Source organism: Dryas octopetala, chromosome 7 (genome assembly GCF_963921425.1).
Source record: "Dryas octopetala chromosome 7, drDryOcto1.1, whole genome shotgun sequence".
Lineage (NCBI taxonomy): Eukaryota > Viridiplantae > Streptophyta > Magnoliopsida > Rosales > Rosaceae > Dryas > Dryas octopetala.
The window spans coordinates 2,083,778-2,108,491 of NC_141372.1; the positions used below are offsets into that span (position 1 = coordinate 2,083,778).

The 24,714-nt window shown below is 38.5% G+C and overlaps 5 protein-coding genes across 10 annotated transcripts; 3 read left to right on the forward strand and 2 right to left on the reverse strand.

The window, feature by feature from the left end:
• The first annotated feature begins 312 nt into the window (after nucleotides 1–312).
• LOC147278329 (serpin-ZX-like) lies at nucleotides 313–2,417 on the forward strand. The gene is made up of 2 exons (XM_086250261.1): nucleotides 313–843; nucleotides 1,448–2,417. The coding sequence occupies exons 1-2, from the start codon at nucleotides 454–456 to the stop codon at nucleotides 2,222–2,224; spliced, it is 1,167 nt and encodes a 388-aa protein (XP_086106387.1). The 5' UTR covers nucleotides 313–453; the 3' UTR covers nucleotides 2,225–2,417.
• A 1,654-nt stretch (nucleotides 2,418–4,071) lies between these two features.
• Nucleotides 4,072–9,158, forward strand: PDE135 (Xanthine/uracil permease family protein). Of its 4 annotated transcripts, none has more exons than XM_086250269.1 (15): nucleotides 4,072–4,184; nucleotides 4,520–4,781; nucleotides 5,344–5,441; nucleotides 5,552–5,728; nucleotides 6,068–6,168; nucleotides 6,330–6,405; nucleotides 6,497–6,556; nucleotides 6,640–6,824; nucleotides 6,930–7,026; nucleotides 7,229–7,315; nucleotides 7,439–7,497; nucleotides 8,050–8,141; nucleotides 8,232–8,309; nucleotides 8,394–8,554; nucleotides 8,656–9,014. In XM_086250269.1, the coding sequence occupies exons 2-15, from the start codon at nucleotides 4,622–4,624 to the stop codon at nucleotides 8,872–8,874; spliced, it is 1,650 nt and encodes a 549-aa protein (XP_086106395.1). In that variant the 5' UTR covers nucleotides 4,072–4,184; nucleotides 4,520–4,621; the 3' UTR covers nucleotides 8,875–9,014. The 4 variants fall into 4 exon arrangements, with proteins under 4 accessions (XP_086106395.1, XP_086106394.1, XP_086106396.1 ...); XM_086250268.1 differs by having other exon boundaries at nucleotides 4,163–4,281; XM_086250270.1 differs by lacking the exon at nucleotides 4,072–4,184 and adding an exon at nucleotides 9,025–9,158 and having other exon boundaries at nucleotides 4,288–4,781; nucleotides 8,656–8,908.
• Nucleotides 9,159–10,277: 1,119 nt separating this feature from the next.
• On the reverse strand, nucleotides 10,278–13,708 carry ADR1-L1 (ADR1-like 1). The gene is made up of 5 exons (XM_086252426.1): nucleotides 12,877–13,708; nucleotides 12,390–12,781; nucleotides 11,958–12,313; nucleotides 11,650–11,855; nucleotides 10,278–11,547 (listed from the first exon to the last, which is right to left on the reverse strand). The coding sequence occupies exons 1-5, from the start codon at nucleotides 13,562–13,564 to the stop codon at nucleotides 10,739–10,741; spliced, it is 2,451 nt and encodes an 816-aa protein (XP_086108552.1). The 5' UTR covers nucleotides 13,565–13,708; the 3' UTR covers nucleotides 10,278–10,738.
• A 1,423-nt stretch (nucleotides 13,709–15,131) lies between these two features.
• OSB1 (Primosome PriB/single-strand DNA-binding protein) lies at nucleotides 15,132–17,859 on the reverse strand. Its single transcript, XM_086251793.1, has 4 exons — nucleotides 17,410–17,859; nucleotides 16,796–16,934; nucleotides 16,234–16,318; nucleotides 15,132–16,076 (listed from the first exon to the last, which is right to left on the reverse strand). The coding sequence occupies exons 1-4, from the start codon at nucleotides 17,760–17,762 to the stop codon at nucleotides 15,814–15,816; spliced, it is 840 nt and encodes a 279-aa protein (XP_086107919.1). The 5' UTR covers nucleotides 17,763–17,859; the 3' UTR covers nucleotides 15,132–15,813.
• Nucleotides 17,860–20,503: 2,644 nt separating this feature from the next.
• Nucleotides 20,504–24,622, forward strand: LOC147278333 (mitogen-activated protein kinase kinase kinase 5-like). Of its 3 annotated transcripts, XM_086252355.1 has the most exons (11): nucleotides 20,504–21,317; nucleotides 21,447–22,136; nucleotides 22,257–22,344; nucleotides 22,442–22,504; nucleotides 22,595–22,758; nucleotides 23,046–23,121; nucleotides 23,353–23,412; nucleotides 23,501–23,626; nucleotides 23,712–23,921; nucleotides 24,288–24,307; nucleotides 24,361–24,622. In XM_086252355.1, exons 1-11 carry the CDS (start codon nucleotides 20,824–20,826, stop codon nucleotides 24,497–24,499), a joined length of 2,130 nt encoding a protein of 709 aa, XP_086108481.1. In that variant the 5' UTR covers nucleotides 20,504–20,823; the 3' UTR covers nucleotides 24,500–24,622. The 3 variants fall into 3 exon arrangements, with proteins under 3 accessions (XP_086108481.1, XP_086108482.1, XP_086108483.1); XM_086252356.1 differs by having other exon boundaries at nucleotides 24,020–24,585; XM_086252357.1 differs by having other exon boundaries at nucleotides 24,288–24,585.
• Nucleotides 24,623–24,714: the final 92 nt, after the last annotated feature.

Sequence of the window (24,714 nt, forward strand, 5' to 3'; positions counted from 1 at the left end):
ATTTTTATCTTAGAAAAAAATGAACCAACATTTTAGCCCTAATCGTAACGTAGTCTATCCCAAATGAATATTTAAATAGTTTTTTGTAAAATGGGGGCCCTAACTCTTATTCTCTTGACGCAATGACCAATGTAATGAGCCCAAAACTTGGTTCACTCAAAAACCAAATAAATAAGACCCAACTTATTGGGCCAAATAATTAAACAAGGCCCAAAGCGTAATTCTTACGCAGCTAGCCCAAAAGAAAAACGGTACGTGGCGGAAACTGTCCTTTATTGTCCTCTCTCTCCTCTTCGTATCGGTTTGATTCGTTTGAACGTGAAAACTGAAAACTAATATTTACCGACGACCGACACGGACACCGACTGAGTCCTTGCGTCTCGTTTAAATCGGAAACGGAAACCAAGCAAGTCTTTCGCATTCGGAGTTTCGGACTCACAGCAGCAAGCAACAATGGATCTACGAGAATCTATTAGCATCCAGAACGACGTCGTTTTGGGGATCACAAAGCATCTACTTCTGACCGAAGGCAAAGACTCGAACCTGGTGTACTCGCCGCTGTCCCTCCACGTGGTGCTGAGCCTGATCGCCGCCGGGTCAAAGGGTCCGACCCAGGACCAGCTGCTCTCTTTCCTCAAGTCCAAGTCCACCGACCACCTCAACTCCTTCGCCTCCGAGCTCCTCGCCGTCGTCTTCGCCGACGGGTCCCCCAGTGGCGGACCACGCTTGTCATTTGCAAATGGCGTTTGGGTCGACAAGCCTCTCCCGCTCAAGCCTTCTTTCAAGCAGGTGGTGGACACTGCTTACAAGGCTGCTCTGAACCAAGTCGATTTCCAGTCCCAGGTAAGCAAGCCCCTTTCCCCTCTCGTTTGAATCGTTTGATTGTCTTTTAGCGTTTAGGAAATCTCCAAATTTTTTGCTGCAAGTATTAAGGAATTTGCTATATGCTTCAATCTCTCATTATAGCTAGTGTGTCAACAAATATTGTGCTACTTAATTGTGTTCATGGTAACAAACGAATACCATTAATATGGTTGTGCTTCTGCTTGTGCATAAGCACATTACTGCTTTGCTAGTATTTGATTAAAGTTTTGGGATCACACAATTGCTGGTCTATCATGTTCATCTTTTCTTTTTGCGTCATCTTCTTCTAATACTATGTGATTGTTCATTGAGGTAAGTTATTGAAATTCTAAAATGGGCAAGTTTTTCGTTTGCCCCAATTGCCAAGATTATTGACAAGGAACACAATCGTACTCTGTGTGTGAAACATAATAGTGTGATACATTTCCTAGGGGACGCAAAATCACTTCATATTGAATTGATTTGCTTGCGGTACCGATTTTCATTTAGTTATTATAGCAATTGTTGTTCACTGAGTTTTTTTACTGCTGAAGTAATAAGTATGTTGATAGAAATATTTTCTAAATTGTTGTTGATGCTCAAGGCTGTTAAAGTGACCGCTGAAGTGAATTCTTGGGCCGAAAAGGAGACTAGCGGCCTTATCAAAGAGGTTCTTCCTGCTGGGTCAATTGACAGCTCAACCAGGCTCATCTTTGCAAATGCATTATACTTCAAAGGAGCTTGGAATGAGAAGTTTGATGCTTCAACAACAAAAGAGTATGACTTCCACCTTCTCAATGGGAGCCCAGTTAAGGTCCCCTTCATGACCAGCAAGAAGAATCAGTTTGTAAGCGCCTTTGATGGTTTCAAAGTCTTGGGGCTTCCTTACAAACAAGGTCAAGACAAGCGGCGTTTCTCCTTGTACTTCTTTCTTCCAGACGCAAAAGATGGGCTGCCAGCTTTGGTTGAGAAAGTTGGTTCTGGTTCAGAGTTCTTAGATCGCCATCTTCCCTGCCAACAAGTTGAAGTGGGTGCCTTCAGAATTCCAAAGTTTAAGATTTCCTTTGGGTTTGAAGCTTCCAAAGTTCTGAAGGATTTAGGACTGGTCTTGCCTTTCAGTGGTGAAGGAGGTTTGACAGAGCTGGTGGACTCGCCTGTGGGGCAAAACCTATATGTTTCCAGCATATTTCATAAATCCTTCATTGAAGTGAATGAGGAAGGCACAGAAGCTGCAGCTGCTTCTGCTGGTGTTATAAAACTGAGGGGTCTGCCTATAACAACTGACTTTGTGGCTGATCACCCGTTCCTCTTTCTGATCAGAGAAGAAATGACTGGAACGGTGTTGTTTATTGGGCATGTGCTCAATCCTCTTGCAGACTGATTATTATATGTCTTGCAGTGAAGAAAATGTGTACGTAGATCAACATGAAACTATAGTATTAAAAAATGTCTGTTGATGTGTTGTATTAAACTATTGCCTAAACACCTATACTTGCAGTCTTGTACCCCATGTGGTGAGGGTTGTTTGTTCTGCCATGGCTTTTGCTTTATTGTAGAATCTCTATGATTTTGAGTACTTATTCTAACCTATTTATTATGAAAATAACTTGCATGTCTCCGTGATAGGGACAGGCTGGTGTCATGGCAGAGAGAGAAAGAGAGAAGGAAGAGAGAGAGAGAGAGAGAGAGAGAGAGAGAGAGAGAGAGAGAGAGAGAGAGAGGGGAGAGGATGGGGATAGCACCCGGGTCATACAAGTTCTTCTCATTTATAGATGCCAAAAGTGCTATATATGGAAGAAATGTTATAATTTCTATATTCAACCCCTCTTTGACACAAAGCTTTAACCGAAACTGAACGAAACAAATATTTTGGGTCAGGAGGATCAGGACTGTAAACAAGGATACTGTGGATTTGGATCAGACCATAGGCTAACTTCCTTGTCTGGATATATATATATATATTTTTTTTTTAACAATTTGTCCTAAGTTGACTATGAAAAGGAAAAAACTATTATCTTAGTTTAGACAATTTCATTTGTAGGCACATGTTTCTGATCCGAGTTTCGGGTGCATTGTTTGTTTCTAATGCTAAATGTTTGCTTAATTTTCTCAATTTCTGGATCAAGATGCAAATGGAGCATAATATGTATATGTGATTCTTTGATTCCCTTATCTCAGACTCTCAGCCAACGAACTACAAATGGAGCCCAACGGACAATTAAGGGCGGTGCCGACTACTAAATACTCTGTCAGTCACTGACTCACTGTCATGGAATTTGAAATGGTATAAATACTATATTTTCTTCTTGATTTACTAATGTATATAAATATATAATTAATATATACATGACAACGTTGTTATATTTATATACTAAAAGCCTAATAGAGGATCCAGTCCATATTATTATACTAAGCTAAAATAAAGAGCACCTGCGTTCCGACGGATCGCGTGGCATTCACATGGGTGGCGCGAAATTTTAAATCTTTTGAAAGTTGGTTATCTGTGTCCTCAATCCTCATCCTAATGCAGCGAGGATTGTCATATTTAGGCATCCCTTCGTCCCAATATTACAATGATACCAGGGGGACAGCCAAGATAGGAATTAGGATATGATTAGACCTTTAAACATTTTAGCACCCATTGCCTCATTGTCATCAGGTCATGGGATATGAAATTTCTTCCTCGTAATTATGTTCCATCATCCATGTGTTGGACTTGCGGAAAGTGTCTGCCTAACAACAAAAAAAAAAGTAAGCTACTTGATACTTCCAAGCACTTTTCCATGTAACTGTTTATACGTTATAAGTAAATTTCTTTCACAATATATATATATATATGTATATAATGTAACTTACATATTTGTTGTGAAAAAAAAGTTACATAAATTTTTTTTTATCTAATATGTTATATACTTTGAGATTTTATAATCAAATTAATGTGAAAAGAGAAATTTATAAGTTTTTATTGTTATTTAAGTATATTTTTGAAGTAAATTTATTATCTTTGTTAAATAAAATCGATGAATAAATTAAAATTAGTATTGAGTATGAGAAATTTGACAATTTTTGCATTTTGAAATGAATAACTATAAAGATTATTATAAATTTAATTGTCGAAATCATGATAAGATAATGCCGTCCATAAAGGTGCACCAACAGAATCATAGAGAAAGTGAGAGATCAACTGAAAAAGAAGAAGAAATGAAAAGAAAGGATTATTCTTTGTTCATGGAATCATGAGTCATGCCCAGATCGGCAGGTCCAGCTGATGAAAGGAAGAGAATGGCACAATCGTTATTATCAGAAAATGGGATGTCAATTTGGGAAGTGAAAGCTTGCAAGTAAGTAGAAGTTCCTCGAGGAGTGTAAAACGCACGCGTTGTACCCATAAACTTATTAATGGTCATGCTCCTCAGAACACGACAATCACATAATAACGTAATCCCAATCTCCACCCATACGAGTTCAGAACACTTTCTTTCTGGGTTCACCGTATTATATCAGAAACTTCAGAAGCAGCTTTCTCTTTCTTGCATAAATAAATATATGAATTAATTATCTGAACTCCTATTTATTTTCCTTGCTACGAAGATACCAATCAAGACTCTCCATATTTTAAGCAAAAAAAACTCTCTTTTTTATTTGTTTTCCTTTATTTGTCATGTCGGTGATTTAGAAGGAGTACCAGTACTTGAACAAGAAGAAGAAGAAGCAACCTTTAGAAAATTCAGAAAAAGAGGTTGAGTAAAACCCAAAAAAAGGAAAGGCAAAACAGAAGATGGGGGAAACTGGAAACCACCACCACCACCAGCCTCCGCCAGCACAGGTGGCTGCGCCGCCATCTCAACTGCCTCTTGGAGCGGCAAGGGGTCCCACTTGGACTCCAGCAGTGCAACTCCATCAGCTTCAGTATTGCATCCACTCCAACCCCTCTTGGCGTTAGTCTCTCTCTCTCTCCCTCTCTGTGCTCTTTCTTCTTTCTGGGTTTTGGCAAATTTTCTTTCTTATTTCGGAGTACTACTTAGATTGATATATTTAATATAAGTTTTTTGAATATTCTGCAAGAAAGCTGATTAAAGTTGTTTTTTTTGTTGGTTGGGTTTAAAAGTGTTGGTTTTACTTTTTTAGTTTATTTGCTGCATGCCTTAAACTAAAAGGTGAGGTTGAGGACTTTTAAGAATCTTTTTTTGTTTTTATGTTGCTTTTTGTGGGTAATCTTCTTCTCAATTTTGCAGATCACTTTTTTACTTTCTCTGATTCCGATTCTCTTATCTCTTATAACTGCTCCTTTTGTTATTATTTAGTAATAAGCATATGTTTCATAACTAATTGCAAGTTGTCCAGCTTAGAAGAATATGATATTGCTTGAAAATATTTAGGAATTTAAAAGAAAACTTCCCCCGTTTATCCTATGAAGTTTTTTGGGCTCAACAGCCTTAACAAAATGTTTGCTTTCGGCTCCACTGCAACAAATTGCTTCTAATTGATTGAATTTTACAGCGGAAACACTCATACTGGCTTTTCAGCACTATATTGTTATGCTTGGATCGATAGTTTTGATTTCCAGTTTACTTGTGCCTCGGATGGGTGGGGATCATGTAAGTTATGTCCACTATATCATAAATTTTATAATATTCTAGCTAATATTAGTGATGACACACTTAGATTTGATGCTAATGTTCTCACTTTATTCTGACTTTGGGAACAGGGTGATAAGGCCCGCGTGATTCAGACGATGCTGTTTATGGCAGCAATAAACACATTGCTTCAAACATTTTTCGGGACAAGGCTTCCAACAGTGATGAATGCATCATTCGCTTTTACCCTGCCGGTGTTGTCAATCATCAATAATTATGCAGATCGGAATTTCAAAAGTGAACATGAGGTATGCAAAGTTTCAAAACATGTAATTCAAAGAAGATAAGTGACACCTCTTTCAACATCCATGGTCTTGTTGAGTCCTTCAAAAATTCATGGCATTTCATTGCAGTTTGAACCTTTCATGTTCTAATGAGATTATATAACTTTGGTAATATGGTTAAATAGTACAACTACTTCTAAACATATGTGCATATCCCCTGAATTGTATGAAATGGTTCTTGATTGGAAGATGCCGCTTCCTTATTGCAACATGCACATTTGCATTGGATTCTTAAATTGCTTTGGAGCAATTTCTATTTAAAGGCACAAATACTTGGATGATTAATGTGAATGATGATTGCAGAGGTTTGAGGTCACAATGAGAACGATTCAAGGATCCATGATTGTTACTTCCTTTTTCAACATCTTCATTGGGTTTAGTCAGGTGTGGGGGCAGTTTACAAAGTACGTAATCATAATCTTGAATATCATCTTACATTCTACTCATCTCCTTTGTTCTTAATCGTTTCCACCTTGAGAGTGATGGCTTGAAGCCTAGACCTGAAGTTCTATCAGGTCTTCATTATCCTTATTTTCTAATTATTATGGCTTTTCTGTTTTACCAGATACTTTAGTCCCGTTGTTATCGTGCCAGTGGTTTGTGTGGTTGGTCTTGGTCTTTTCTCAAGGGGCTTTCCACTTGTAATGTCTCTAATAAAACACTCCCTTTTTTTCGTGGCATTCCTAAGACTATTGTCAAAACTGTTATCTCACCCTCTTATTTTCTACATAGCTTGGTAACTGTGTGGAGATTGGCCTGCCTATGCTGATTCTTCTGGTCATTTCCCAACAGGTAATTAATTTTATCCAATCTGCCACTTTTGGTGCTTATAACATTCTCTGTAAGTTTAACAAGACTGTATATTGTTACGGCAGTATCTGAAGCGCATTCATTCTAGAGCCCATCTCATACTTGAGAGGTTTGGTTTGCTTCTTTGCATTGCGCTTGTCTGGTCATTTGCTGCTATCCTCACTGAGGCTGGTGCTTATAACCATGCTAAAGAGCAGACTAAACTAAGTTGCCGTACAGATCGAACTTTCCTTATGTCATCTGCTCCTTGGTACGTACAGCTATTGGGGCTCTCAGCTTGCTTATGAAGTTAATAAATTCCCTTCAGAAGGTTTATCCTTTCGCGAAATATTGATTATTGTTGTTTCAAATGAAGGATTAAAATCCCATACCCACTCCAGTGGGGTCCACCCATATTCAGAGCGAGCCATGTCTTTGGGATGATTGGAGCAGCATTTGTTTCGTCTGCAGAGGTTTAGTTCCTATTCTAGATTAAACTTTAAAACTATTAATATTTACGTTTTTGAAATTTGTGTTCTGTCCTGGACTTTTATCTTGTGACCTACTTCACCTTTTTTATATACTCTACAGTTTGTTAACTGATATAGAATCTTAAATTTTGGATATGGTGCTATGCCTCAGTTTTGATGAAGTAAACAATATCTTCTGTTGCAGTCAACTGGAACATTTTTTGCAGCAGCACGGCTTTCAGGTGCTACGCCCCCTCCAGGACATGTTCTGAGCCGGAGTATTGGCCTACAGGTCTGGTTGCAAATTTTTGTGCAGCTCCTTCCTCCCTCCCATCACCCTTACCTTATGGTTTTAAAAGAGCTCTCATATCTCGGAACGATTAGATAATATGTGGTTGTTTATGTCCAAATCCAGGGTGTTGGTATGCTGGTTGAAGGATTTTTTGGTGTTGTTGTTGGTACCACTGCATCCGTGTAAGAAAGCAATTCTACTATCTAGCTTATTCTTCAATCTTTTCCTTGAAATAGTTGGCAGATCCTTTTTTGGGTTTTCTTTATATTCTCATGCAATGTTAGAGAACATGAAGCATGCATTTGGTAAATGTCTATTCTATATGATATCTAGGCTAGTAGAAATGTTTTATATGATTAACCCGGTTCCCCTTGATAAGGAGCCTTGCAATATCAATATATAAACTTTTCTTGAGTTTGGCTTCGGATTTCATTCCTGCCTTGAGTTTCAGGGGGTCTTAGTTCTTCTCCAATGTAAATGAGCCAAGTTTTTGAGTTAATGAAACTTGTAAAATAAGCTTCACCATGTGCATCATGCATGTTTTTATATTACAATACATAAAAGTAGGTGAAACCTTGTCAACTTTTTTTACTTGACATATATGTTGATATTCCCTTTAGAATAAGTAGTTCTATGGCTTGCTAGCTATCCCAGAGGGAAGATTAGACATCAAAGAAAGAAAAAACTGCTAATAAAGAAGAGGAAATTACTAATGCCTCTAAGTGATGTTGCAGTGAAAATGTTGGCCTCCTTGGATTGACGCACATAGGGAGCAGGAGAGTGGTGCAGATATCAAGTGCTTTCATGTTCTTCTTCGCTATCTTTGGTTTGTTCTGCCCTACCATTTTGAACTGTATTAAAGTTATCTGCAGGGTTTATCAAATGGTTTTTGATTGTGTTCCTTTGCATCTTTCAGGGAAGTTTGGTGCTTTCTTTGCATCTATTCCTTTGCCAATATTTGCAGCCATATACTGTGTTTTATTTGGGATTGTTGGTGAGTTAATTGTATGACTATTTCTAGTTTGTTTTAGGGTCATTTATCCTGAAAAATTCTCACTTTTGTTTGCTCTATCTGCAGCTGCTGTTGGGATCTCATTCATACAGTTTGCGAATTGTAATTCCTTGAGAAACATCTATATTTTGGGACTTTCCCTGTTTCTTGGGATATCAATACCTCAATATTTTATCAGCAACACCAATCAATTTGGTGACGGACCAGTTGCAACAGATGGTGGATGGGTAAGTTCCATGGACAATAGGCTGAAACACACACATACAGAGAGTCTGATGATGACAAGGATGGTTTTGTTATCTGATATTCATGATTTTGATGCGTGCAGTTTAATGACATATTGAACACGATCTTCTCATCAAGCCCGACGGTGGCAGTAATTGTTGGGACGCTGCTTGATAAAACACTTGACGCCAAGTATGCAGTTGACGACAGAGGAATTGCATGGTGGAAACCTTTCCAGCACAGAAAGGGAGATTCTAGAAATGAGGAATTTTATACTCTACCTATGAGAATACGCGAGTACATCCCAACCAGATATTTCTGAAGTTCTCAAACATACAAAACCTGTTTATATACCTGTCAGTATCAGTGGATTTGTTCTTCTTATAAGCATGGCGAGGCTTCTAATTATTTGTTAATTATATATACAACTATATCGTTGATACTCCTGCATAATTTTCTCTTTGCCTCACAGCCAGGTCCGTATAGAGTTGCCAGTGAAATAACTCAAGCTATTAAACTGAATCACCACCTTCTTGAAGATGATCTGTTGAAAAGGAAAACCAATCTCAATAGAAAGCAGTGATGAAAGCATTGGTAGTAAATTGTAATGTTTTTTTATTTTAACTACAAAAATGTTTATATCATTTCATTTTAGATATTAAATATTAATTTTAAAAAATATGGTTATACCAAATTGTGACTGTCTAATTTTTTTATTGATTTGTTATTTTTTTAATATTTACAAGGCTTAAACTTTAATATTTAGTCTCTGACTTATAGAACTTTATCTACCAAACTTAAATAAAAAGGTATTAAACTTTTATAAATTTTGAATTTTTATGAATTTAAAACAGTCATAACTGTGACTGTTCGATAGTTACAACTATATATCAAATCGATTTGTGACTTAATAAAAAATGTTTTACTCCAAGTTAGTATCTAAACTAAAAAAAGTAGTGTTTTGCTGTTTTATTAAAAAATTATTAATATTTGATATTTAATCTTAATTTTATAATATATAATTAGATTTAACAGTTTGTAAATTTATATTTTTTACATATTTCTCTTCGCAATAACTTAACTAGGGTTATTGCGTGGAGCACAATCCCTCTACGCAATGGATTCTTTTCTTTTTACGATCATCACTATCACTGTCAGTCGTAAACATGATTGATATTACATCCTTGACCACTAGCTTTTGTTTCTAAGAAAAAATAAAAGCTAAAGTTTGTGCAAAGTGGCCAGGCCAGATAATTGGTGTCTATCTATATCTTTTAATAGTAGACTTGAAGACCAAGGAATGTGAACGCTCCAAATTTCAACGACAGATCGAGGACTGGGAGACACTGAAAACAAAGGCTGAAATTGATTAAAGAAGCAGTCAAGAACCTTACTTTGATCTGTGTGTGATGGATGATGGATCCCTTTCCCACACGTCTTCACTCTTTTTATATATCCGTCCACTGATAAAAAATAAAATCCACAATAACAATAATATCTGCATGATTTAATTTAACGTTCATGTATATACTGATAATTTTTTTATTGTCATTAAATTTTGAAAATTTGTAATTTAATTTTTTAAATTATCATCACGACTGGACTAATTCATACTTACTGGTTTTCAATGGTTAGACTAATTCAATCCTCGATGATCATGTATGCATATTATAAAAGAAAAATGATCATGTGAGCCAAAGAAAACACAGGCATGAAACATCAGAGTTCGAATCCGGATTTCCTACTAATTTTTTGGTTTATATCCCTAAAACAACCTGGTTTTAGATATAAACATAAAATTAAAAGGTATAACAAGGAATGGATTCAAGTTCAAAATATGTGGACCTCAGTGGGAATCAAGGGTAGGTAATGAATATCAAATATTCCAAATTTCTTGTCCTAACTTTTTGGCTTCATGCCTTCATGGTCCGTAGCCGCCTCTCATCAGCTGACTGTAGTGTAGGCAATACTCTTATGCTCCACCATAAGTTGTTTCTTACGGTGAAGACTACCAAATTCAAGCATGGTGAGCAATTTAATGGCAGTTGATATTACTTCTGAAATCTTGAAAGATAACAAGATATGTACAAGATATTCCTCTAACCCTTCCCTCTTATTGTTTCTACTTGTATGGACAAATTATTTGCATGTCATACAAAATATTGACAATGAATGACACAATTTGTTCACTCATCAAGCCAGTCCAAATCGAAATGCCTCTCTACAACCTGAACATGAAGGTCTGGCAATGCCTTCTTTGCGTCTCTCCACAACCAAGAAATCTCTTCATCACAGACCACACGACGCAGAGACTGTAGCGCTGCAGCAGAATTTGGTAGATTCTTAATTTGTGAACACTCCCTCATGTCAATCTTTTGCAAACTTGCCAACTTACCAATGCCTATGGGAAGGCACCTCAAATTAACACATTGGGAAATGTCAATGTAGCTCAAACAAAGTAGCTCACAGATGCTAGGAGGAAGTTTCTGCAGTGCTGGGCATGCATATAGCCTTAGGATTTGTAGAGAGTTTAGCTTACCCAAATCAGCTGGTAGCTGGTATAGACTGTGGCAGTTGGTTATGCTCAGGTTCTTGAGGAAATGCATACCACAAATGCTTGAAGGCAACTGGAATAAATCATCACAATGATCGATTGTGAGTTCTACAAGTCGAGGAAAGGCTAATTGTTCAAGGCTGTTACTAATCTTGCATAGTACTATTGAAATTTTTCGTAAATTTTTCAGGGGGAGGGTGGATAATTGAGGGACTGAAACTTTTTCAAGCCAGAGACTTCTCAAGTTGGCCAAATTTGGGAAGAACGAAAAACCATGGAGAGTTGCATTTGATGTACTGTAATTCATTACTATCAATGCCCTCAGCTTTGGCATGTTATCAATGAATGGAGGTAACAAATACTCGTTGGAGGAGAAATTCAAAATGAGCACTTCAGCCTTAGGGAAGTGCATCTGGAACCAGTCCATCTCTTTCATTTCACCTGACCATAGTGATTGGTTATGTCAGTACAAAGAGTAAACATATTAAGTTAATAACCTCATAATAAAATGATCACATGTTTGAGACATGGTAATACTGATACCTGTATGAATTGATACAATGCGGGCGCAAAATGGCTGATCTGAATGCCTCTCCCATTCCCTTGGAAGTTCTGCCTCTCTTCTTGGCATTAGTAAACGACTGCGTTCATAAACACAACCTTGATTGCTCAAATGAAGAGCAAGGTCCCTCAAGACATCATGTTGTGTAACACAGATGTCATAGCAGCTGCTATATATCTCTCCATCTCTGCAAGATTAATATAATCAAAAGGGTTTAGAACACAAATTAAGCCGAAGCAAGAGAAATCAAGTCCTCAAAGCAGCATACAAACTTGTGTAATTGACATACCGTGCATCTTTCACCAGGGTGAGAAGGTTCTTGTTTGAAAGCTCGACGAGAATAGCAAACGCTTCTTCTTCATTGATACCATGGGTTTCAACCCACATGTTGGTGAGAACATCTAAAGGAATCTTCTTGTCTTCTGGAAACGCACCCAAATCCAAGAAGCAGTCCTTAACTTTTGGGGCTAACCAGTTAACACTAATTGCCATCCGCTGAAGTAGATTGTTCTCATGGGACTCACAAAAGGGTTCCCCTCTTGACAACTTGTTCCTTGCGTTTGCCCAAATCATTTCAGCTTGGTCCCTTAATGAAGCTCCAATCACTTTGAGAGCCAAAGGAAGCCGCTTACACTCATTAACAATCTAAAGTTGAAGAACATAATCAGATACCAATAAATTAGAAAGCCCATTTTGGTGGGAAGGGAGAGTATAATATTACCTGCTTGACCAAATTCTTATCGGCAGCAGGAGGAATCGAGTTTTGGCCAAAAGCAGAGTGGCAAAACAGAGAGAGGGCTTCATCTTCACTCAGCAACTCCACTTCATAAGAAGCATTAAGAACTGTTGGGTATTTGAAACGCGAAACTACAAGTATCTTGCAACCGGGTATTTTTATCAGCGATTCGAGCACTGAGAGTGACCACACATCATCCAGAACCACCAGAGTTTTGGATGGGTTTCCCCAGTCATATTGTAGGTTCCACTGAGGAATCACAGAATTGGGACTTGAAATTTGGTTCTCCATAATGAAACGCACCATCTTCGCCTTCAACTGCTCCACATTTGGAGACTGCGACACCGTCAGGAACAAAATTCTCTCACCAAAGTAGGCTGCAAATGGGGATTGAAAAAACAGAGTGATCAGTTTTCGATTCTATAGAAATTCTAAACAAACCCATTAAAGAAAATAATAAAAATTTACTTACTTCGAACTTGATCGTCCTTGCAAAGCTCTCTAGCAAGAGTGGTTTTCCCAGAGCCACCAATCCCAGAAATCCCAACAACCCTCAAATCGTCTCTCCCAAGAATCATCTCCTTCACCTTCTTCTTCCCCATCCCCAATCCCAAAACCACCGAACTGCTCTCCCACTTCATCTGCCCCTCCTCCTCCACCCTCCTCACAGCCTCTTCCACCCACCCACCACCACCAGTCCCAATCTTCAACTCCCCAAGCCGCTGCTCGAGCCGGCGGTTGGACGCTTCAATCCGGTCGAACCGCTCGGTGGACTCGAACCTCATGTGGTGCACGTCGGCCAAGATGTGGGCCTGCATAGGGCCCTGGACGAAGCGGGCCACGTTCTTCTCGAGCTTCTCCATCTTCTTGGCCAACTGGAGGTTCTTGTAGACGTTCCAGCGAGAGGAGGCGAGAACCTTCTGGGACAGCTCGAGGCCATGCTTGAGCACCTCGGAGAAGCGGTCGAGCTGGAACTGCCGAGCTGGAGGCAACTCCACTCCCGAGTACTTGATCTCTTGGATTGTGGGGAGGATCTCTTCGATGTAGGAAATGAGCTCGTCCGCGCTTGCTTTGCAGAGGACTGATTTTCTGGATATGGATAGGAGGGTCTTCAGGAGCTCCGTCGCGATCTCGCCGGCGAAGAAGTCCGTCACTGCCATTGCTGGAAGTGGAAGTGGAAGCGACTCTGCTCTGCTCTGGCGGGTGAGTTTGTTAGTTCGTTTGTCTTGTAGATAGCACTTTCAGGGAGGTTTCTCACTTCCTAAATAAGCTTTTTTCTTTTTCTTTTTCATTTTTTATTGACATGTCAGTGATGTCACATGTCATACATTTTCTTTTTATAGCGGGATCACGCGTTTTGTTTTATATAATTATTTAAGAACAGAGATTCACACTTTTTAAATAATGATTAAAACTGTGTTTTATATCATTTTTTTTTTGGTCAAATTTATATCATTTTTTTTTAATTTAAATTTGAAAAAATATTTAGAGAATGGCTAGAGATACTCTTAGTTGATTATGCATGTATGATTTTCAAAATACCTGAATATTTGTTGATTGATTATAACATTCTCCCATAACATATTTAATTTGTGGCCAGAAATATCACTAAATTAATAATTAGTTTATCGCACGTGCAGTTGTCAAAAGAGCTGTAAATTTGTTGATTGGCAGGCCATATATCGCTGGTTATGTGATGCATATGGTTTAAACTATGAACACTATCATAACATATTCAGTCCATCAGACCAACCTGGTGATGAAAGATATCTTATTTCATAAAGGATTTAGACCAAAATCGATTCTTAATAGAAAATAGCAATATATGACTCGAAATAAGATAATTTGACTGTCATGATTCATGATGCCGAAGAAATAAAGAGCTCTTGAGTTCTGTATGTCCCACGCTTGACAGAAGGTAGCAAAGCAGACCAATGATAATAGACTTTAGAGCAAGATTAACAAATTACAGGGAATTCAACTATCCAAGTGATTGACGGACCCAGCTTTTAATGGTAGAGAGAATGTTCTCTTGCACCCTATGATGGTGATTCTCGTTGACCAACCAAATGACCATCCTCTCCTTTGTCATCAACTTGAAACTTTTATTGTATAGTCTCGATCAGATTGCCAATTTATCACACAAAAGATGTTACTCTTTCAATCAAAATACCCAGCCTGTACATCTCTTTGTCCCTGAGAAAACTCAAGGCTGAGTTATGGTAAGCCTTAAATGCAAGTAACACACAACTATGGCCATTATCAAAATTATTCAAACTCCAGGCCATTACCAGATTCATTGGTCTGTTTACAGTCTAAAAGCAGGCCCGCTTAATTTCTGGAATGAATATTACCCAGCTATTCCAAAAAAAATTAAATCAGATTGACCAAAAGGTGATGGTCCTACATAGTCATGCAGATGCATTAGACATATATATTGCTCTAAAAGAAGGGACCAATTGTCAAAAAACAGATGAAACACCATTTCTTGCACCAAGTCAAAAAGCAACTCAAGTGATATGCATTGACTTGGAAGTCTTTGTTTGCAGTAGGCTCAATGCGTATATATTAGTGACAATTATGGATTAATCAGGATCCAATCAAGCAAGAGGACTAAAGTTAGTAGACGGAGTAAAATAAAATAAATCAGCACTACAGAAATAAATAATGGACCACTAACACCGAGAAATTAATCTAATCACCATGCTAGGCTTCATTGTTCTGAAAAACTGTCCATGTACAATCTCGGATGAAACAGTGATTCATGTATCAGAGTAATATGAATGAATGAATGAAAATGATGACAAAAGATGGAGCCTATAACTTCAAGATGATTAATTCAACCAATACAATTTATACAAAACCTTGATATCGGGCTCAACTCCTCTCTAGTATAGCTTTCAGTCAATGGTTCCTGTTGGACGCCTTGATTGTCAACACGTGGCTTTTTGGGACTTAATGGTTGAGATTCTTCCTAGGTTCCTATCAATAACTAAGGGAAACAGAAATAATAAACAGAGACCACTTCAAAAAGGTCCAGATGCTCACCAATCACCGTATATTCAAAAATAAACAGAGACCACTTCTTTGCCTTCGCCGCCCCACTCACCAATCACCATATATCCAAAACGAAAAACAAAGAAAACAACCTTTTTACTTTGAATAAGTAGTTGACAAAAATGTACCCTTCTTCACAGATATCTGAATATAGTAAATTTCCAATATTCGCTGTACTTTTTTTTTTTTTCTGGCCAGCAATATTCGCTGTACTTCAATTGCTCATATTCCATGCTTAATCTCGGTCCTGTTTTATGACTAATTTCCACTTTTTTTCTTTCCAGGATATGCAAGCACATAAGTTCCTGCAGTAAGGCTCCAATAGCACAATCTGCTCCTTTACGGCTTGCGTCTACTCATCGTACTCCCACTTGGAGACACGGGAACGATAACCTACTTGTTCTTCCATTTTCAAGTCAAGCAATTGAATTTGTCTTTTAATCCAGGAAGGATCATCTGGCCACAGCCACAGAGCTTCACCAGTATCCTTGTGCTTAAAATCTGGTTGTCTTGGATTCAGCTTTTGTTTCCTATTATCCCACCATTCATATGGATTGGCAAAAAACACTTGCCATAAGTGAAGGCGATCCTTATACTTTTCCAAACCAGCTCCATCTAAATGTAGTCACAAGGATAAAACATTTTTTCATTCAGGAAAAAAAAATTGTAATGAAAGCATATGAAAGTACAAGAAAACCAAAGCCAACCACATTAACATTGCAAGATAGCAACAACTCGTGTGAAAAACATTGTAACATAATGATGGCAGTACCTTCATTGGATTGTGGTTCGTCATCATTTTTGAAGCTTGATCCTTGTCCAGGTTGTGCTACATAATTCAACTCCTTCACTACTAACTAAAGGCAAAAATTCAATGATCATACATATGCATATGTGTGTGTGTGTGTGTGTGTGTGTGTAGGAAAACCACTTGCACTTATCAGTGTACATAAATTAAAGAAAAAAATCAATAATAAATTTCTCATGACCACTGTATTGTATGCAACTCAACCGATTGCCACTGATTGAAAATTTTATCACCTCCAGAAACATATATAACCTACAAATACTTCCTAATTTGATGCGTGAGGAAAAAATGACAAAACATCACCTCAATTTGAACCAGGAGGTGTGAAAATAATCACTTAGCTACTGTTCTGAGGATAACGTATCCTTGGTGGATCAGAGAGGAAAACATATCAATGCCAAACAAAGGGAAATACCAACTAAAGAATTAAATAAATAAGTCTAAGGTATTATGTGCATGAAACAGGAAATAAAAATCTCTATAAAAGGGTTGGAGGCAATGTTCTAAGAACACTAAACATGCTAACCTCGTAATACAGTATCAAATGCCCACTCGGATCAGCCTTTGTGTAAGAACCTAATTGACCTGAGACATAAATAAAATCATTCGGTTTCAAATGTTTGAAAGACAATTCTGCCATCTCGTCGCACATCTTCAGTAGTATCCTGTTCAGAAATTCTACATGAGCTTGCTAAGTTGAAAAACACACTATCATTAAGTTGAAGACAAACGCAAGCATCATAAAGGAACAAATAGAATTTGAATCTGCTATCGAATTCTTAAAATTCGAATCGATCCCCATAAGCCCTAAATATAAGTAATGGTCACAACACTCACAACTGTAACAAAAATGAAACCATTCATTAGAATCAAAAATTGAAGAGGCATTTGACTAGTTGTCAAAAAAGCAAGTAAATTACTACTCTTGCGCGAATGGGTCTCCCAGTATCACTGTCTGTTTGCCTTATATTAGACCAATTCATTCAAGACTAGTCTCATAAAACCCAAATTCATTTTCAAAAGGGAAAAAAAGAAGAAGCAGAATCATACGTTGTAAATTCCACTTCCACAACCAAACACAACCTTACTAAAAAAAAAAAAAAAAAACCATGATAAAAACAAATAAATGCATAAACTGACCGAAAAGTAGTGTCAGATTGAGAGGAGTTTCTGACGCTGAGCAAAGTACAAACGCCAAACGAACCACCATCCCTGCTGTTTACGACCCGAAGGGGGTGAATCACTGAACCAATAAAGCTAGCAGAGTTTCCCAAATTCAAATTCTGTTGCTGCCATCGAAACCATGTGAACGTCCTGGGACGCTGGAACTTGAGTTTGTGCTCATAAACTGCGCTGCCTTCTTGTGAGTCGTCGAAGAAGGAATTTGAAAACCTAGGGTTAGGGGCTGAAGACGAAGAGAAGGCGGCGAGGCTTTGTGAGAATAGTGCAGGGCTTCGTTTGCTGAACGAGGATAGAAGACGAAGCGCCTTCATATAATCATATGCGTTGGATGATCGCGATCATGAATTGAATTTGGACTTTGGAGGCGCGGTTTTCGCGGGGTTTTCAGAGTTCGGACATTTTTAGTTGCACAAATGTCGGCGGGGTTAATTTTGTTCCAAGGAAAAAAATGATTTTTCGGGCTGTACTGGGTTTTGGACTTTCGGCCTCGATTGTGTTTATTTGGGCCTTAAAATCTGCCAATGGGCCACAGTAAAATCGGGCATCGATCGATACGTATAGATGATTTCATTCATCGGGCTGAGGACGGATCCAGGGTCGATCATAAAGGCCATAAAAATATGACTCGTGAGTAATTTTTTGGCATGACAGTCACACACATCTTGTCATGTTATGTTACTAATCCATTTATGTTATAATATGTATGTATTTATTAATATTATATTTACAGGCTCGTGTGGTTCATGGAGTGAAGTTCTTGATAAATCAATTCTTTTGCATTTTCTACAAAGAGTGGAATGTAAGATTCTCCTTTTTATGTTTATGTTTGGTAATGTTAGAAAAATAACTATAAAAAAACATTTTATTTTCAACCCCCGTAACAAAATTGTTAGCGAAAAGACTATTGAGATGAACAACACTACAAGTTACAAATGAAACAAATTTGTTCGACAGTACTCTACCGAACGAATCAAAAAATTTAGTTTTTAATATTTTGGTTCGACAGATGACTGTTGAACAATACATATTGGTTCGACAACCATTTGTCGAACAGTTGATAATTGTTTGATGGGCAACTGCCGAACAATGAACAATGGTTCAGTGGTTACCTACCGAACCACCTGTGTTGATTTTTTTTTTTTTTTAAGCTTTTGAAAAATCTTATATTTGCTAAAACAATTTTCACTTTCTTGTTTGAAAATATAGGTATGAATAGAAGAAGAGGAAGACGTTGTGCATCTTCGTCTAGAGGGGCAGTCCCCGATGTTGCCGATGATGTCGATGTTGGATATGTGCACAGAACACAATTTACAGCTTCTGGGCGAAAAAGGCTAATAGAAGCACGAACTAGTCGTGAGGCAGTTCCTGAAGAATCTGAGGTTCAGGTTGAGGATTATAATGGGGATAATCTCAACGAGCTTGCTGAGTCTTTCCCTGAAGGTCCCATTGACACGTCCATGTTAAGAAGTTATGGAACTCACGTAGCTGCTGCCATTTGGAATAACGAGGTATGATCTTTAACAGTTGGTATTATATGCTTGTGTAACTTGCAATAATAATGAGTGAATTTTTTTTTTTATGTTTGAATTAGGAACGAGATCCTTTTAAGGTGTATGTTCAAAACCACCAAGCTTCGTGAGTGGAAGTTGTGGGCCAGAACAGATAATGACCGGTTGAAAGGATATGTCATTAATTATGGGTTGACATCACTGGTTCAGTGTTCTTACCGTCAGGGACGGACGCACATACAAGGTTGGGGGATCGGGCGACCCCTCGAACGGCGGAGCAAGAAGGTTGCGACATCTGGACGACGACACGGGCGACCCCCCAAAGAGAAGAACGACGACCCCCCAGGCTGAACGACGACCCCCCAAAGAAAAACTTGTTTACAGATCTCATGGCAATAGCTTCATTTTCTGCTATGAAAAATGGTATATTTGTTTCATCAGCTGCGGGAATAAAGGTCGTCCAACCCCTCAAACATTGTTAAATGGGTACCCATGGGTCTTAACTGTTGGCTATGGTACTATTGATCGTATATTAATTTGCTGGAGTTTTGACTTTAGGCAATAGAGAAACTATAACAGGATGGTCTATGTTCATTGGTGATTCACCCAGCCCCTATTATCGGAGTCGGTCACCTGCCCCGGTCCCTAAAAAATTTTGCCGCCGCTTTGCGGCGCCAGGCTCTACCTAACCATAACCCCCCAGGTTGAAGATCCTGGATCCGTCCCTGCTTACCATACCATTGATAAAGTGTTAGTGTCCGCTTTTGTTGAGAGGTGACATCCTAATACCAATATATTCCACTTACCTTTTGGTGAGATGACCATCACACTAGATGACGTAGCCAACATTTTAAGCATTCTAGTTGGTGGTGCATAAGTGGCTACACTTGTTAAGGATAATATTGATTCTAAATATTTACTAACTGTATTTTTAGGAGTTAGTGAGGATCAGACATCAGAGTAGTTGATGAACTTTGGTGGTGAGTACGTACGATTAGAGTGGTTACGTACGTGCTTTAGTAATGTCACTGATAGCAACTCTGAACATGAAATCCAATGTGCACACCGTTAATTTTTTTTTGCGAATCATACTGCGAATTTACCATAAATAGACTCTTGAAGTAAATCCTGAATGCCAACCGACAAATATTTGACCAGTAATATTTGGAAAGACGAGAAGTAAGCTTACAGTAACATTGTTGCCTGGGTGGGTGTGGACTTTGTGTTCCAAATCTCCATGGTAAACTCGCTCTCATAGTTAACACGGCATCGACAGGACTGACGGCTGTTGATGTCTGTGAATAATTTTGAGTTGCTGGGGTGGTGTTGTTTTTCACGAACCCATTACCCACTGGTCGTTTTGACCCAAAAAAAGAAAAAGAAAACCCATTGGTCGGTTGACTAAGTCCCCTCCCAAGCCACGTAGGCCTTGCAGTACGGACACGGCGTATCCTAGATTTTGTCAACTTCAATGTCTTTCTTCCTTGAAGCATTTAAAAGACTAAACAATAATAGTAATTTAATTAACACAAAAAGAAGAACCACCAGAAGGTCGTCACATGCATTGACATTGTAACACACACCTTTGTGTGTTGGCTTATTCCTGCGTCCTGTTCTTGATTCTGACTGGCTGATTCCGACCTTCCCAACAACGACGACGATGAAGAGCTCAAAGTCTCAAAAGCTTGGGATCGAGTCTGGCTCTCTAATTTCAATTCTCAGGTCTAACTCTCAAACTATTGACCATAAGATTCAAAGTGTTTGAATTTATTGATTAAACCAAAGTAAACGAAGCAAGAAGGAAATTCAGAAAGCTAAGCAAGAAGCAACGAAGCTGTTTCCCAATTCCCAAATTCCATGGGCTATGGCACACCACAATCGCATAGACCTCATGACACTTTCAAACGACGGCTTTAACAATAACAACACCACCGTCTTCCACCTACCTTGCTTTCCCAATCACCCAATGCCTTCTCCTTGTTCGTCTTCTTCCTCTTCCTCTTCTCCTCACAAGCCCTCTACCTCTGCTTGTTCTTCTTTTGCTGGAACCGTTTCAGTTACTGGCAGTGATGCTAATAAGAATAGCGAACAGAGCCCGAGGCGGCTCATGCGCCAGAGGAAGCTCCGCCACCTCAGCAACCAGGACCTTGGTTTCGGCTTCCCCGAGAAATCTCGTTCATCGCCCACTTCGCCTGAATATTCGACCCGAAAGTCACGGTCGCCGCCCCATGCTGCTGGGTCCAACCACAGGTCCGCGTCCTCTTCCGCTCCGCCACAAGGCAGCCCACAACCCTTGCCGCTTCCAGAATCATCTATGATCCGGAGACCCGACTCCGTTTCTAAAGATGGGTTTGGGAGGTAACCCTTTTTTTTTTGTGAATTTTAGAATTCATTTCTAGTTTTCTTGTGCCTTGTTAAAATGTTGCGGTCTATGTGTTTGTTAAAATGTTGAGCTGGGGTTGTCGTTTTTGCTGTCTGAACCTTCAGGAGGAGCACAGATCAAGTAGCTACAGGTTCAGCATCAGTGAGAGTTTCGAGAAATCATCATGGGGCGTCCTCCCAAGAAGTAAATGCTGGGCGTTTTAATCGCACCTTGGGGCTCAATGTTTTTTCTAGGAGCACTGCAGCAAATGGTATCTCAAGTCATCTTCTTAGCTCACGTAGATCAAACGTTGTCGATGTTTTCCCTTCGCATGTTTCGGCCAATTTTTCAAACAATGCTCATAGGAGAATGTCACAAGATAATAATTTTGAATATGTGAATTGCAACTTGAGCAGGAGTGCTCCAACAAGTGTTTTTTCGAGTCCTGCAGTTAGTCCCCGGAGATCATACACCGGGGATCATTTTCCTTCTTTTATGACCCCTCAAGAATATCAGGATGCCTGTCCTCTGAAATTATCACCAAACAAACCTGCACATAGTCCTTGTCATTCTCCTCTTCACAGCCCCAATGCCCGAAGTCCACGCTTCAACCAGAAGGGTTCAAATGGATTTGCATCTTCCGAGTGGCCTGAAAGTAATGGTCATGTCAATGCCCACCCATTGCCTCTGCCTCCTGGAGCAGGGACATCATCACAGTCATCTATGACAGCCATATCATCAATGAAAGGTCAATGGCAGAAGGGAAAACTTATTGGACGGGGAACCTTTGGTAGTGTTTATCTTGCAACTAACCGGTATGCTAGTCTCTACAAGCTCTGGCTAGATTTTCTTGACTTGGTCCTGCAATGACCATGACTTTGGTTTTTTTTTTCTTTTCAATTTAGCTTTGTTAACTTTTTCTAATTATATGACAGAGAGACTGGGGCCTTGTGTGCAATGAAGGAAGTTGATCTCATTCCTGATGATTGTAAATCTGCTGAATGTATAAAGCAATTGGAGCAGGTCCTTTTTCTGGAGTCCTTTAATTCACAAGGCATTTGCAGTTATATATTGTAATCTAGCTTTAGGTTTACCTGACTAACAAAATTTCTTGTTGCAGGAAATTAAAGTCCTCCGTACACTAAAGCATCCAAATATTGTGCAGTATTATGGTAGTGAAATAGTGAGTATCTCGTTTATATGTTTAAATCTGCTAAAGACTAATATTTGCAAGTTTGACTAAATTTGGAGATATTCTTTATGCCATGTGCAGATTGATGATCACTTCTACATATATTTGGAGTATATTTATCCTGGATCAATCAATAAATATGTCCAAGACCATATTGGAGCTATGACAGAATCTGTAGTTCGCAATTTTACCCGCCATATCCTCTCTGGGTTGGCTTTTTTGCATAGCACCAAGACAATTCACAGGTGACAATAATGCTTTGCGTAGCAGAGTTATATTGTAATATCACTTATCTGTTAAAAAGGGCTTGTTACTCATAAAATGCTATGTCTTAATGAACGTTGAGACAACCAGAACTTTTGGAAAAATGCTTTTCTTGAAAGAACATGTTTAGGTAAACTGTAGAGATTCTTAATATCTTCCTGGTTGTCCATTTAAAATGGGAGAAAAAAAAAAGTACGCAAAATCATTTGCATTTGTTGGTCTTAAACTTTATTTGCTTTATTGAGTGAAGTTTTTGTGATCATGCTAGGGATATAAAGGGTGCAAATTTGCTTGTTGATGCGTCAGGCGTTGTTAAACTTGCCGATTTTGGGATGGCGAAACATGTGAGTAATTAATTGCCATAAACACCTTACAATTTGTTTATTAATATAAAATGCATATATGTTTCCCTTGAACTAGTGTAGTCTATAAGTGTTGCTTCTTTTTTGTTAACTTTTTGTGACTGACATAATTTCTTGATATATTGATGTTAAGTAACTTGTGTTCTGTTCCTATATGAACACTCCCTCCAGTATTTTTCTGGGTTTTTATATGAATTGTTTTTTTGCATGCAGCTTAGTGGACAATCATACAATCTTTCTTTGAAGGGAAGTCCATACTGGATGGCTCCTGAGGTAATCACATCACCATTATCCACTAAATTTGTAGATGGCCTGTACATGCTGTACATAGAGTATAGATGGCTTTTTTTGTATTGTGCAGGTCATAAAAGCTGTGATACAGAAAGATGCTGATCCTGATCTTGCTTTGGCTGTTGATATATGGAGCTTGGGGTGTACCATCATTGAGATGTTCAATGGAAAACCTCCTTGGAGTGACTTTACAGGAGTAAGTTAGTGATCAAACTTGTTATGCTTATTCATCATAGTTTCTGATCTTGCTTTAACATCTTCTCTTGGCTTCTATTTTTCAGCCTCAAGCTATGTTCAAGGTTCTGAACAAAACCCCGCCTATACCTGAGACGTTATCTGCAGAAGGAAAAGACTTCCTCAATTGTTGCTTCCGTAGGAATCCTGCAGATAGACCATCAGCTAGTACACTACTTGATCATCCTTTTGTACGAAATTCACAAGATCAATATGTTTCATCATACACGCAGACTTTTTCTATGATAAACATAATGGTAAGTTTTCACATTCATGGAAAGCATGGAATTCATAAAATCAATCATATGACTAGTAAATTGACGTCTTGGCATGTTGTGTGTGTGTGCACTTGTAGGATAAATTGCATAGTCCAAGGGACCATATTAAGCAAAAAGTTAGTCGAATGTTGGTCTCTCCACGCACTTCTAACTGAGAGGTGGTTTTGCATCACTCTTCATGCCATGTTGTGGAGGATCATCCCTGTCCATGGTTAAAGCCTGCATCTTGGTGTTCTGAACAACCATCCTTCTGCTAAGGAATCATGGATGGGAAGTCCCAAACCTCTGAAATCAGAAATATGTTTTCGGATGAAATGGAATAATCTTTCTCTCACTTATTTTTAGGAAGATGCTAGCTTTTCTTCGGAAATGCTTGAATTTACATGGGTTTACAAGTGAAATCAACTCAGTGGAATTTGGAAGCTGGTTGTCACATTCATCAAGTTCTTGTAGGACTTTCAACAAGCACGAGGGAGGGGTTCATACTTGGGGAGATGATTTCACGTGGAGCTCGGATTAGTTGGAAAAGTATAGATAATGTGTACATATTCACATAGAGCAGATGATGGGCGTAGTCATATTAATTTGTAAATATTAATTTTGTATTGACTCTCTCAAAATAAATTTTAAACTTATTTCCGTCTCATTATATAATTACAATGAACAATTATTTTATTGAATCGATTTTGTAATATTTACCTTTGTCTTTGTTTTTACCTAGCTTTTAATTTTATATATTACCAAATCAACTTTAAATTATAATGAAAAAACT

Bases quoted from the DNA above. Each gene is read 5' to 3' on its own strand.
- LOC147278329 (XM_086250261.1), top strand. From the start codon at position 454: ATGGATCTACGAGAATCTATTAGCATCCAGAACGACGTCGTTTTGGGG. The intron at 844-1,447 runs GTAAGCAAGCCC...TTGATGCTCAAG, and splicing joins AAGTCGATTTCCAGTCCCAG to GCTGTTAAAGTGACCGCTGA.
- PDE135 (XM_086250269.1), top strand. From the start codon at position 4,622: ATGGGGGAAACTGGAAACCACCACCACCACCAGCCTCCGCCAGCACAG. The intron at 5,729-6,067 runs GTATGCAAAGTT...TGATGATTGCAG, and splicing joins ATTTCAAAAGTGAACATGAG to AGGTTTGAGGTCACAATGAG. The intron at 8,310-8,393 runs GTGAGTTAATTG...CTCTATCTGCAG, and splicing joins TGTTTTATTTGGGATTGTTG to CTGCTGTTGGGATCTCATTC.
- ADR1-L1 (XM_086252426.1), bottom strand. From the start codon at position 13,564: ATGGCAGTGACGGACTTCTTCGCCGGCGAGATCGCGACGGAGCTCCTG. The intron at 12,314-12,389 runs GTAATATTATAC...CTTCAACTTTAG, and splicing joins ATAAGAATTTGGTCAAGCAG to ATTGTTAATGAGTGTAAGCG. The intron at 11,548-11,649 runs GTATCAGTATTA...CACTATGGTCAG, and splicing joins CATTGTATCAATTCATACAG to GTGAAATGAAAGAGATGGAC.
- OSB1 (XM_086251793.1), bottom strand. From the start codon at position 17,762: ATGAAGGCGCTTCGTCTTCTATCCTCGTTCAGCAAACGAAGCCCTGCA. The intron at 16,935-17,409 runs GTCAGTTTATGC...ATTTCTGAACAG, and splicing joins CAATCTGACACTACTTTTCG to GATACTACTGAAGATGTGCG. The intron at 16,077-16,233 runs GTACTGCCATCA...GACTACATTTAG, and splicing joins CGAACCACAATCCAATGAAG to ATGGAGCTGGTTTGGAAAAG.
- LOC147278333 (XM_086252355.1), top strand. From the start codon at position 20,824: ATGGCACACCACAATCGCATAGACCTCATGACACTTTCAAACGACGGC. The intron at 22,345-22,441 runs GTCCTTTTTCTG...TTCTTGTTGCAG, and splicing joins GTATAAAGCAATTGGAGCAG to GAAATTAAAGTCCTCCGTAC. The intron at 23,627-23,711 runs GTAAGTTAGTGA...TCTATTTTTCAG, and splicing joins CTTGGAGTGACTTTACAGGA to CCTCAAGCTATGTTCAAGGT.